This window comes from Glycine soja, chromosome 18 (genome assembly GCF_004193775.1).
Source record: "Glycine soja cultivar W05 chromosome 18, ASM419377v2, whole genome shotgun sequence".
In the NCBI taxonomy this organism is placed as follows: domain Eukaryota; kingdom Viridiplantae; phylum Streptophyta; class Magnoliopsida; order Fabales; family Fabaceae; genus Glycine; species Glycine soja.
The window spans coordinates 2224834-2239119 of NC_041019.1; the positions used below are offsets into that span (position 1 = coordinate 2224834).

Below are 14286 nucleotides of genomic sequence, written 5' to 3' on the forward strand. Positions count from 1 at the left end.
TACATATTTGGACTAACATTTGAACAACCTAAACGCAATTTCATGTGACATTTCCATTTCAAAAATAAACAATATTTTTTTTGTTCTATAATTAATTTAAGCAATAAATATGAAGCTCATTAAAATATTCAAATTGGGGACGGTGCATGTCTTCGGAGCAAAGTCACCGTTGCTAGAATTCAAAAATAGAAATCCCAAGAGGAGGGGCATTTTGGTGATTATCCACCAAACCATGAAACGTGGCACCAAACGATAGGTAATACCAGGCTACCCGGTGTCCTTTCCACAATATATTCCCCATTTTGCATCTCAACAATCGCTCTTATTACCACTCACTGCCACTCTCACTCTCACTCTCTCCACCGTCAAACTCAAGCTTCCCGTTTTCCGATCCCTCTTCTCCCACGCGCCTCTCACTCCCACCTTCCCCACGCGACGTTGGCGTTTTCTAGAACACACTTCGTTTTTTTCTTCTCTCTTTATGACAATGTCGTTTTGTTCGAGCTGCGAGCGTTTTGTATTCCACGCTGAGATTTGAACTTCGCGAGAGATTCAGCGCTTTCTTCTATCCATGTTTCTTCTTGGAGAGTTCACTGTGTAGGGAACAAACTCGGTTATTGGCTCTGCTGTGAGGTGAACGAGAAACAAACTCGGTTAGGTTTTGCGGTTTGGGGTTTTGAGGAATTTAGGGTTCGCGTGGTTTGGGTTTTGGGGATGAATCGGAGTTTCAGGGCTCAGGAATCGCAAATGCTCGCTGCTTTAAAGCAGAGGGAGCAGCAATTTGGGGGTTTGAGGGCTTCCGTGATGAAGGAGAAGGAGGAGGAACTCGCATTGTTTCTGGAGATGAAGAAGCGCGAGAAAGAGCGCAATGACCTTCTTCTTAACAGCTCCGAGGAGTTCGATGCACCTCTCGGTATAGATTTTTGCTCATTTTCTTTTTTGGTGTTGAGTTTTTTTTTTTTTTTTTGAGGATTTGCTTCTTTGCAGTGTTTAGTGTACTGAGATGAGCTTCTGAAGTTGTGTATATGTTAGTTTGCCATGTGGTTTAGGACTTTTAAGTGGGTGAAGTACTTGAAAATGATCTGTGTTGTTTGAATTTCTGTTTGTTAACCTGTATGTTTCATGGTTGCAGGGTCAAATGGGGGTGCTAATCCCATTTTTAACATTTCGTCTTCTACGCCGGCTCCTGTACGGAAGACTGGCGTTGATGATTTTCTCAATTCAGAAAATGATAAGAATGACTATGACTGGTATTTGATACCCTTCTAGTGGCACATTGATTTCGTAATTTGTTTTCATTATGTTTCTCATGCCATTGTGTTTATTAGTGCAATAATGGAGTTTTTGTTGTGTAATTAACTACATTATATCCCAATGTAGTTGTTTCTAATGGGCACACTCAATAAAAATAGGCGTGGCCCTCCTAGTCACGTCAGGCATAGGAGAGACTTGCTGAGGTTTATTGAGTTCTAGAGGGCACCACTCAATAAATAGGTTCCTTGTGGTTTTCCTTTTCAATATAAACAGTATTGTTGCTGCTATCTGATAAGAACCTTGGGAGAATCACATCACAAAAGCTAGTTATTGTAGTTGGAGAGCCCCAAGCTTTATAAACCCCATTCTTTAATCCTATACTTCCAATGTGGGACTCAAGTCCCATACTTTGAAATTGGATCCAAACATCCCACCACGCTCTGCAACCCTGGGACATATGCGGGCTTCCTGTATTCACTAGCCCTTTTTACTAGTCTCAGACAAACACTGCAAGAAGGACTGAGAGAAGAATGAGTTGAGCATGTTCTTAATGATTCTTTATTCATAATTTGAGACAAAGGTCTTCATATAAAGGCTGAGGTTTAGGTTTATAAATCAAGCTAATGCCTTTTAGATTAGATGACCTTTTCAGCCTCATGTCTTTCAAATTTTAAGTTACTCTGTTTTAAGCTACAATTTCTAGGCAGCTCTTAATAGCAAGCAAGTTATTCCCTCTGTTCATTCTAGAGAAGTGTTATTTTATCCCATGTTTTCTTTTATAAAAAATCAATGAGATAGGTTTTTATTTATTTATTTTTTATTATTATTATCATCATCGAATGAGAGAGAAGATTAATATAGTGCTAATTTAAATTTGAGCGTTTCAATATTTCAGTCAAATGTAATTATTTTTGCTTATTATAAAGGCTATTTAATAACTTTCTCTTAATTCTAGTTCTAGCACATTTACCTTAAACAACAAATAATAGTGGCTAGAGGAAGTTCAAGAAAACAATTCCTAAAATGTAATGCATGGCACTTGCCACTAACCCAACCCATTAGGAACCCTTTGGATGCCTTAACGAGGAAGACAGTAGAACTCCTAATATAAATCTGACTTAAAGCCACCCATAAGCGGAAGCTGCATAAACCGATTAAAATATCCTGAAATTAAAAAAATATAAAATATTTTCTTTCCTATTGCTTCTGCATAACATTGGTTTTTATTATTGTTGATAATTTATTTATTATTCCAGTAGCTATTTATGTAACCAAATGGCCTTTTAATGTTTCTTAGAGCCAATTTAGATAAACTTCTCAATTAGTCCTTACATGAGAAAAAAAAAAATATAATGAATCAAAGAGGTAGAAGAATAGAACTTCTCTCTGAAGTTAAAATTTACTTAATTCTTTTCATTTTCTTCTCTGAAGTTAAAATTTCTCTACTTTTTCATAAGTTCCCTCATCTAACATTTTACCTCCTAATTTATTTATTTTTTTCATCTTCTTCTCCGATGTGTTTATTGAGAAGTTTATCCTAGCTGACTCTAAATACAAAGTTAAGTTAGGACAAGTGATTATTATTCAAATTGGTGCTTAGCATGGTTTGTGTGTTTTCAGGCTTCTAACGCCTCCTGGTACTCCTCTTTTTCCTTCTTTGGAAATGGAAAGTCGAAAGACTGTTATGAGTCAGCTTGGTACTCCAACCACACGTCCTGTAGCATTAAAATCCAGGGTAAGCATTTTCAATGAAGCTTTCTGACCATGTAAATTATTTTACGATAATTGGTTGATGTATATCTTTTGTGTCTGGTTTCTTTTCCTTGTAACTTTTGGTTTTTAGAAAACTTGTTTTGTTGGAAGTATCATTATTGATATGCATGATGAATGTGGTCTTGACTTTCAACAGAAGTAATTGGTTTGTTTAACATGTGATCAATATATTTTGTCAGTTATATTTTGGGCTACTGATGACTTACTTGAAATGATTTTTTAGTATATACTGCCTCTCATAACAATGATATCCTTGTACTATGAAATTAGCTTCTCATGATATCAAATGTTTTACAGATTTTCCATAACATGCTTTGGTTGAGATCTAAGTATCACATTGCATCGAATAAATATTGAGACTTTTAGATTCAATAAGTATTTTTAAACTTTTTATAGTAATAAAACAATGTTGCTCTTTATCTTTTTTAGTGATTCTCAAAGTAAAGATCCGTTATTGCTTTGCTGAAAATTTAATTTTTGATAGAGCCCAATGGTCATTATTGATCCATGTTGTCACTGGTCTCTCATAGTGAGAATTAGCTTGGTTGTTAGTGTCAGAAATTCAATCTTATATTTTAATTGTTTCCTTGTGGTTATAGTTGGCAAATCATCAATCAGAGCCTGCTGGGAGGACTAATTTAGTATCTAAACAACCTACTTCCTCTCCTGGGTTGAGCTCTTCAAGTGGTGGGACTAGGAGGCCTTCATCATCAGGGGGTCCAGGATCACGACCTGCAACACCTACTGGACGTCCTACATTGACTACATCTTCAAAATCATCAAGACCTTCAACACCTACATTAACTGCAGCTTCGAAATCATCACGATCTGCAACTCCTACTAGGTCCATGGTAACATCCAAGACCACAACTTCCACAATCAAACCGGCAGTTTCTGCTACTAAGCATTTGGCTTCTGCCACTAAGACTCCGGTCCCTGCAACTAAACCAGCAATTCCATCAAGATCCTCTACACCTTTGTCAAGATCTGCTGCAAGATCTTCAACTCCAACTAGCAGGCCTACTTTACCTCCTTCCAGGCCCACATCAAGAGCAACTACTCCAACCCGGCGACCGTCTTTATCATCGAATGAACCCAGTATATATGCTTCTTCAGTTAAAGCTTCTTCAAGCCCCAAGCCAGCTTCTGTGACATCAAGGCAGCCAACTCCTGTGACAGTAAGAAAGCAAGCTCCTGTGAACTCAAGGCAGCCAGCATCACCATCACGTGGCACTTCACCAACAGTGAGATCAAGACCATGGAAGCCATCTGAGATGCCAGGTTTTTCACTTGATGCCCCACCTAATTTGAGAACAACATTACCTGACAGGCCACTGTCAGCAACTAGGGGCAGGCCTGGAGCACCCACTTCCCGGTCTTCATCTGTCGAGCCTTCTTCTAGTGGAAGACCCAGGCGACAATCATGCTCACCTTCAAGAGGACGGGCTTCCAATGGCAGTGTTCATATCAGTGGAAACTCTATGCCGGCAGTTAGCCGGGGGCACTCCAAAGTAAATGACAATGTCAGTCCCGTTGTAATGGGCACCAAAATGGTTGAGAGGGTAATAAATATGCGAAAACTAGTGCCTCCAATGATTGAAGACAAAAACTCTCCCCGTAGTAATCTGTCTGGCAAGTCAGCTTCATCTCCAGATAGCTCAGGTTTTGGAAGAACACTTTCAAAGAAGTCCTTGGATATGGCTATTAGGCATATGGTATGCATCTTCTCTGCATCCTATTTACTGTCTCTCCAGATGCAAATAAACTTGTCATGGCATATCTGCATATAAATCACTACTCTTCTCATACAATCGCTAATTGCCTTTTCTTGATGCATGCTGTATTAAGATTTAGATATTCAAGTTTCTTATTTATTACCTTCATCCAACATGGTGATTTTTATTAATTATTAAACTGATAAACTTACATTGATTAGAACTGATTGAGTTGGATGATTCTTTTCTTATCATTTTGCTTGCTTATCTTTTGAATAGGATATACGGAGAACCATTCCTGGCAATTTACGGCCTTTGATGACAAATATTCCAGCATCTTCTTTGTATAGCGTGAGGTCTGGATCTCATCACGGCCGAACAATTAGTGTTTCAGGCTCTCCTCATGCCACAAGCAGTAATGCTAGTTCTGAACTGAGCGTAAACCAAAATGGCATTTGTTTAGATAGCAGTGAGGTAGATGATGATATTGGCAGTGAGAGATGTGGTCAATCCCCTGCCAGTGTACGGGGTAGGTAAAGTTTTCACACTTTGGGTAATTCTGCATATTTAAATAGCATCAACGTTCTTATCCTGGTTTCAGCCATAGCGGATTTGCTTATGGAGCTAACCTTGCTTGTACTAATGTAAAGCTTCTTGGAAGTGATGTAACCTCATGTAATGAGAAGGTACTCTGATTTTAAGTAGATGGGTTATATGTTGTAGCGGTAATGCTCATTTTTTGAAACAAACCGAGGTTTATCCTCCATTTATGAAAATTGAGCTTATTATCTGGAAACAATAAGCCAGATATTTATCCTATGTCAATGTAAATGCTTGACTAATTTGCCTAGATAGCATTTGGTATATAGGCTTCACTTTATTTTTTAATAATTGATAGCTTTATAAGCCTAGGGAGTAGGGAGGGAGTGGATAAAAAATAAGAGAATTTGCGAAATACATATACGTTAAAATAAATTCAATTGAACATTTTCATATCTGTTGAGTGTGAATTGATTCAAATGACATACTGAGTGTGATCGTAACGGTTGTTGGCCGAACAATTAGTGTTTCATTCTCCATCACCTTCAGTTCTTCCTCTATTAACTTTATCACGCACCTCACACTCTTACTCCTCATTGAATTCACCAACATCATCGTTTATTGTTGGACATTCCTCACAAAGCACAGAACTATCGATAAGATTAATTAACGACATTTATGAATGCAAACAACTAAAAAGGGCTTCAATCTGTATTACACCAACGCACAAAAAACAACAATTCAGTACTTAATAAAGGCATACCATTAAGATGAGATGGAAGGATAGCAAAACCTTGTTCACTATATAAAAAAAAAAAAAAAGTTAGTTGCGGATGAAGTCACGTCCTTAATAAAACAAAAAAACAAAAAAAGTTGTTAACCAAAGACTATAAAAAGTTGTTTTAAAAAAACTCTTCAAAAAATAAAAACTAAATTCCTAAATGTTTTTTTTTGCATTAAAAAATGTTTGGAAAAAAACTAAATTCGTACATGAAAATACTACTTTCATGTAATAAAAAAATATTTTTGTGAGAAGAAAAATTAGAATTGTTTTTTAAAAAAAAATTAAAGAAAATAATAAGCCGTGTTTATATAAGTATTTCTTAGGACATTTTTCTTAGAATGAGAATGATATAAGTACTCCTTAACTCCTAAAAATTGTCATGATTTTACAATGCTAGTGCAGATATAGCATTTTTTTTTACAAAGACAAATATATAGCATACTTCAGTAAATTCACACTTAATTTTATCACGTTTTTGGAATTATATAGCATCACTCTTGCAAGACGTTCCAACAAACGGCAACTGACCCATTTAAGTAAATTTGGTTTTATAATTTAGTATTCAATCTGAGAAAAAATATTAGGCAGAGTAAAGCATTACCTGTTGTGCCCAAAAAAGGTAATACCCGTTTAAAAAATAAAAATGAAAAAAAGAAAATGTTGTTATATGAAAACATAAAAATGATTTAATATTTATCCTTTAAATACTTAAAATCGTTTACATTGTGATGAATGACATCTTTAGTTTCAAGATGCAGCTCCACCGTGACACGGGAAATACTACATGTATAGTATTCCAATCAAGTATTCAACCACCTAGTTTGCAGCTTACCTTGAATTCTATTTTGCAGAAAACAAAACTTTAGGTATCACAAAAAATCCAGACAAACAAGAGAACTAATGATGCGGTTTTAAAAGGATAACCATAATGTTGTAATGATTTAATATTGGTATATAAGACAATGATGTTCATATATTCAAACGAGAAACTAAGTTCATTCCACTAATGGAATTTGAATTTTAAATATGCCCTATCTGAATGAAGTTTAAACTTGAAGATCCATCTGACTTGTATACACAATCAGTAGCTTCACTTTATGTATATGACTTTGACTATATTCATGAGATATCTCAATTCATTTATCAACAAAAGCTGCCTCAGCCAAATCAATGGCACGAGCAAGACCAGCAGCTTTGTTTTGACACTCTTGGTGCTCATCATCAGGGACACTGTCAGCAACTATACCAGCTCCGGCTTGAAGGTAAGCAATCCACTCATGGCGTTGGTCGACGTCTTTGTATGAGTACATTGTGTCATACCTAGTTCCTGTTGGAAACACCATAGTCCTAAGAGCAAGAGCAATGTCCATCTCACCAAGGAAAGAGATGTATCCAAATCCTCCACTATAAGGTCCTCGCCTTTTAACCTCCAATTCATCAATCAACTCCATTGCCTTCACCTGCATATCCACATAAAAGAACGAATCAAGGTGGCAAGTTTTGAAAAGTTATTTTCACTGCTTTCTGTAATTAAAAGTTCGTTTACCTATTTGAAAACAAGGCGACAATTTTGTAATTAAAAGCGAAAACATAAAATGTTTTGTCTAAGTTGACTAAAAAGGAGTCAAGAAAATTACAAACCTTTGGCGCTCCACTGACAGTTCCAACAGGCAATGCAGCTCGCAGGGCATCCCAGCTAGTCAAATGATCTTGCAACTCTCCAGTAACCTACAATAAATAATCAACATTTTTTTTTGAAACAGAAAGATGCAATTAAATAGTATCTATGTTAGAACACCAACTAACACTCGATACTAACAAGAAAAGGTTCTCACCGTTGAGCTTATGTGCATGACATGGGAATATCGCTCAATATTCATAAGCTTTTCCACTTTAACTGAACCACTTTTTGCAACCTACAAAAGAGAATTCCTGTTATCAGAACCATCACAACTTAAAGTATCCAATGCAAACCATCTTTTGAAAAAGTCAGAATAAACTCCTTTCTTCATATAGTGGTACAAACAACTTTTTCTGTTTCTAACACAACCAGATAAAAGTTTGCAGATTGGCTTTTACTGAACACCTACACAAGTTCAGATGATTGGCAACTAAAGTTAATGAAAACGTTGTTGAACTTCAATTATTAGCAATATTGATAGATGTAACTTTGAATAGTGTGAAAAGAATAGAAGGCCTGATTCCAAAATTGTGAAAGAATTATAGTGCCGTTGAGTTTCTCAATTCTTTGCCTTTGGATTACTCAATTCAATTTCTTGATGGAGGCAAGGGAAGGGATATAACTGTGTAACTCAGCAGTAAAGAGTCAATGTCACTTTAGTGGAAGTCATCAATGCAAGCCTAGTTATTCCTAAACCCAATGCAAGTTTTTCTATTTTGTGATAAGCTAATTGAGAATGGACACAAGAAGGGGAGGTGTTCATCAACTTCAACTCCAATAAAAGAGATTATAGAGTAGTAAATATAATATAAGAAATAAAAGAGAGGCCGTATTTTCTTTAAATAAACAATATAATTGAGCAAGCTATTGCTTCAAGACACCTTGAACAAGATAAATAAATAGGAATATCCATTAAAATGTATCTATAGCAAACCTTTCCAACATCATTGCGTCCCAAATCAACCAACATGACATGCTCTGCACACTGCTTTTCATCTCTCAGCAGTATTGCTTCTAACCTTGCATCTTCTTCAGGTGTTTTCCCCCTTTTAGCTGTCCCAGCCAAGGGACGGTTCACAATCTTGTTCTGCTCATGACAAAATCATAATAACTATCAATTTTAAAATGGATAAAGAATAATTTAATAAACCTGATATATATTTTTATTTAAGATTTATGACAAGCATCCCACTAGCCAAGAAAGAAGCATAATTTAATTTAAAAATCTAATATATGTACAAATCCTACCTTCTTTATACGCGTAAGAATCTCTGGACTTGAAGCAACCAGAATACATCCCCTAGCCTGTTTAGGAAACACAGAATCATAGAACATGAAAGAGCTGAACCATAAAACTTTCCTGTATGAAGGAAGAAATTTCAGATGTTACACAGAAATAAACCTGCAAATAGGCCATATAAGGACTTGGGTTAACAACTCTCAATGCTCTATAAATTTCAAAAGGATCAGCAAATGTTCTTCGTTCGAATCTCTGACTTAATACAATCTGGAAAATATCCCCTGCTTTAATATGTTCTTTTGCCTGAAGGACTGCCTCTTTGTATGCTTCACTTGTCATGCTTGACTTCTTTAAAGATGGACCAAAATGATGAGTATGTAAATCCACAGAACCTGGAGCCAGCCTTGGGCTAGGAAACGCATGCTTTAAATTAATTTTGATTCAATCATAACAGGTACATCATTAAAGAGAGAAACGGTTAATAGATGACTTACGGTTGGCCATCTTGTAATTTGGCCACTAATTTTTCTAATCTTTCCATTCCATCCTTGTAAGCACTCTCAGCCGAGGAGTACCGATCAACCCTCACCCAAAGAATCACATATGCTTTCTGTTATGCAGAATACGAGTAAACATGAAATATTGAAGTTATGAATGAATCCTGAATATAATCCATATTAATGCAATTAAATAGTAATTGGTCATTTCATGATTTCTACTCTTCAAATAATAATTAGATCATTATATATCCAATAATGTCAAAACAGCATGTACATGAACACTGAAAAGATTTTTCCTTCCCATTCAATGAACAAAAATCCAATGAAAAACAACAGGAAAGAAATGAAATCATAACATTTTGTTTATGAAGCAATCTGAATTGAGTTTTTCTTAAAATGATAAGAGGATATACTACAGTGCAAATTAGAAACAGTGAGCTACATGTCCGCATTAGAAACAAAAAAATGTCATGTGAGAAATACCAAACTAGATGCCAACATTGATACAGTACTTGTGAAGCATAGAAAAACAGGTACCTTTTCCACATGATCAAACACAATCACATTCTCATAGAGGCCCAGATGTATGTCAGCAAGGTTCCTGTCATCCTCTGGAGCATTTGAAAATGGTAGCTTTTTCTTTTCCACATAACGAACAGTGTCATATGAGAAATAACCTGCCCAACCACCTAAAAGAGAAACTGAAACAAGTTAATGTACTGTAGGTAATATAATTAGATTTAGAGAAAGCTGTCAAGAATACTGCTCTCTGTCTTTCACATGAGCACGTGTGCAAGATGAAAGAAAACATTAAATCTGTTTGTCGTTTACATTTTCATAGTATCTGATGTTGAAATCTTGTGGTTTTAGTTTGTTATCCAAATCTTGACTTTGTGTGTTATTAGTCGTTGCATTACTTATTAGTTACGGTGTGTGCATGCACGTGCGCACCAGCAAACACACACACGTGCGTACACGCGCCATAAATAAGAAGTCACGCATTGCAAATAGCACAAAGTCAAGATTTGGATGACAAAATCTTAATCATCTAAAACAATAGGATTTCAACATCAGATACCATAAAAGTGTAAACGACAAGAGGATTTAATGTTCTCTTTCATCTTAGGATTTTCAACATCATATACTATAAAAGCGTAAATGACAAACACTATCATCTTAATCATCTAAAACCACAAGATTTCAACATCAGATACTATAAAAGTGTAAACGACAAGAGCATTTAATGTTTTCTTTCATCTTAAGATTTTCAACATCAGATACTATAAAAGTGTAAGCGACAAACACTATCTTCTTTTTTTTATTGGCCAAATACTGTCATCTTAATCATCTAAAACCACAAGATTTCAACATCAGATACTATAAAAGGGTAAACGACAAGCTCTTTCAACTTAGGATTTTCAACATCAGAAACTATAAAAGCGTAAACAACAAACACTATCATTTTTTTTATTATTGGCCAAATACTATCATCTTAATCATATAAAACCACAAGATTTCAACATCAAATACAATAAAAGCTTAAACGACAAGCAGATTTAATGTTCTCCTTCAACTTAGGATTTTCTGTTATTACAAAGTTGTTTGTCGTTGCATACATCACGCGTCAACAATCAATCATTTATAAATAAATGATAGCATCAAAAAATGATTCAGCCTCATCATTTCAAATCCAAATTATGTTTGTATGAACATTTACTAAATGAACCATAATTTGACAATATCTTATTCTTGAACACATGCATAGTTATGACTGTAGGACTCTTACCACAGAATGCATCTGGAAGCTCATTAATGAGATAGGGTTTCCAACCCTCTGAGACTTTTCTGGGAATCATCATAGGATCATCAACAATTTTCTCAGTTAAATTCCCAGATTCATGGTCAATTATTGTAACCTTATTTTCTTTCGCCACAACCTCCATTGTAGGTTGAGCTCCTACAACACTATAGCGCCCCTGCAATCAATCCAATCTTGAATTTCAATAAAGAGACAAACAACTTAAAAATTCAATATCACAAAACTACCAAAAGCACACTCACGACACTCGAAGCATGATAACTAGGCTCTGCAGACTCAAAAAGAAAGCTTGGAGATTCCCGATCGTCTTCCTTAACCAAAATCCGGTAAGCAAGGATAGGAGTAAGCTGGTCAGAGAATATGCACTGACAAAGAGGAATCAAGTTCCCATTCTTTGAAGCCTCTACAAACTTTGCTCCTTCCTCAACTGCAAAAGTAGTATCCATCATACATGTTTAGTCAAAGATTGAAACCAAAAAAAAAAGTTATAATTAATGAAAACACAAAAGCAATTAACCAAATGCTTTATCACTGAATACCTACAAATTTACCACAGGATATAGAAGAATTTTATAAAACATGAAGAAAAGATTAAAACTTGGCAATCAAGACATCTACCCTTTTGACATTTTTGCCTTCAGAGTTACAGCACATTCAGGTCACTATTTGATAAAGAAAAAAAAAAGGATTTACAAATCAGCGTTTACACTGTTATCGTAGAATTTATTTAAACATGGAACAAGATTGAATTTTATGAACAAAATCGCTACCCTTTTGTCATTCTGCCTATAATTTCATGCGGGGCACTCAAAACAAAACTAGCAAAACCAAAAGAAACACTTACCATAGGAAGGGGTGCTTGAGAGTGGAGAGCACCTCAACGTGAGAGGAGAGCGTGAGAGTGAAACGCCGGTGAGTGTCGCCGGAGAGAGACGGTGGCCGAAAGGAACCATGCGGCTGGAGAAGGCCTTTGCAGACGTAAGGGACATTGGAAGTGTTGCAGAAAGCATCTTTGTAAATTCAGTTAATACCACCGCTTCTAGTTCTTCAAGTTCTAATGCTGAGAAATTTATGCATTCACTGAATGAATAGCTTAGTGCTATTTATTGAAGCTTTTTGCTTAGCTTCAAGTTCCAATGCAGCGTAAAACCTGCTTCAGTTACATAGCATTTGATTTCATTTTATTTGAACCTCTACATTTGCATGATTTGCTTTTCTTTTGTGTAACGCTTATGTGTATGCAGTTCGGGTAATTCAATGTTCCTATGTTATATTTATATTACACATCATAAAATACAAATATTTCGGTTATGTGTTTGACTTTTTGGGACCTTTTTTTTGAGGAATAAAGAAAGCATCCTCAAATCTGTATCTACATCTCCTTTTCCAAATTTACATACGTGTAGGAGTCTGAATTCTTGCTAGAAACATTCCATTTTCGGCCATATTTATTGTTCGATTCTTTACTTATTTGTAAATCTTTAAATGTTAACTCAAAGTCTAATAATTATAATTTTTTGACCCTTCCTACCTAATTATAAAAAATAATTAATTTAATTTATCACATTAAAATTATCAACTATTTATATTATTATTCTTAAATTATATTTTTTTTATCTTTCTATCCAACATGAATTAGGATTTCTTCATTTCTTTTTTCTCCATTTCTTCCATTTCATAAGTTTATATATAAATAAATAAAATAGAGATGATAGTACTTTATGAAGAGTAATTTTTATTCATTAAAAGATTGGTAATGAAATAAATGGAGAAAGAAGAAAATAGAGAGATCGTAAGCCTCCAATCATGCTATTAATTTTAAAAGGATTTAATTTTATATTTTGCCCCTTTGTAAAACAAAAGTAATTTTGCCCACATCTTTTACAATTTCGCAAAGTTTGCTATCAAACTAATTTATTTATTGATTGACTTAATTATACATTTTGTCATCTAACTTTCTTTTCTCACGTTGTCATTCCAACTTTGTTTACACATTGTCCTTTAATTTTTAAAATTTTGCAGGTTTTATTCCCTACATCGTAATTAAAATTAAGTATTTTTGCATTCAAAATAAATAATAAAAAACAAAATACAAAAAAAATACTTGAAGTAAAAAGGATTTTTTTTGTCATTAAGTCCCTTCAAAGATATACGTAAAAGTTTTAGTTTGTAAAAGAAAGTTAATAATTTATATTCCCACCTATAAAAGATGATAATATTTTTATCTTTTTAAGAAATTGAAATTATTTTACAAATTTAATTACATACTGTCACAAATAGTAAATTTATTGAATTTTACAATTATTATTTTTAAAAATATATTGAAATATTTTTTGTTAATTGACAGAATGGAAATCTTTACACTAGCAATGCATGAAAGTTAACTTTATATCTTACTCCTTTAGTTATAAAAGTTTCCATCAAATTAGTTTCTTATTCTCATATTTTAAAACAATTTTAATATTATTTTTTAATTATTAATGAATTAAAATGATATCATTTTTTATTTTAAAACCCACATCATTTTTTATTTCCTTTTGTGACAGTGATATTTATTATTAATTGAAGTAATAAAATCAGAAATATTCTTTTCTAATTTTGGATTAATGTTATTATTTATTTTAATAATAATAACGAAGCGCCGACATGAAACTATCTGAATTGTTATGGTGTTTTATATATTCAATCTTTTCTTTTTATTATTTTAGATACTAATTTGCTTGTTATTACGTTTTACGGATCTAAAAGCTACTACAGATTATGGGAAAAATGAATCAAATAATAAAAATTCAAAATATATATCTTTACATATTATTCCTTTTATTTATAGTATAACCATAAAAGTTATTAAAAAAATTATATTTCATAAAAGTATAATTCAAAAAAATTAGCTGCTAATAATCCTCTCTTTTTTTCAAAAGTAATAGTAAAAAAAATTAATCTTCATCAAAATAAATAAATGTGCATCGTTTTGTACAAT

The 14286-nt window shown here is 34.0% G+C and overlaps 2 protein-coding genes across 2 annotated transcripts; one reads left to right on the top strand and one right to left on the bottom strand.

The window, feature by feature from the left end:
- The first annotated feature begins 164 nt into the window (after positions 1-164).
- LOC114397528 (zonadhesin-like) lies at positions 165-5606 on the top strand. Its single transcript, XM_028359599.1, has 5 exons — positions 165-913; positions 1133-1250; positions 2875-2989; positions 3627-4742; positions 5022-5606. The coding sequence occupies exons 1-5, from the start codon at positions 715-717 to the stop codon at positions 5277-5279; spliced, it is 1806 nt and encodes a 601-aa protein (XP_028215400.1). The 5' UTR covers positions 165-714; the 3' UTR covers positions 5280-5606.
- Positions 5607-6975: 1369 nt separating this feature from the next.
- LOC114395966 (anthranilate synthase alpha subunit 1, chloroplastic-like) lies at positions 6976-12494 on the bottom strand. Its single transcript, XM_028357840.1, has 11 exons — positions 12151-12494; positions 11549-11733; positions 11274-11463; positions 10025-10176; positions 9482-9597; positions 9150-9396; positions 8996-9052; positions 8682-8834; positions 7902-7982; positions 7708-7794; positions 6976-7526 (listed from the first exon to the last, which is right to left on the bottom strand). The coding sequence occupies exons 1-11, from the start codon at positions 12314-12316 to the stop codon at positions 7203-7205; spliced, it is 1758 nt and encodes a 585-aa protein (XP_028213641.1). The 5' UTR covers positions 12317-12494; the 3' UTR covers positions 6976-7202.
- Positions 12495-14286: the final 1792 nt, after the last annotated feature.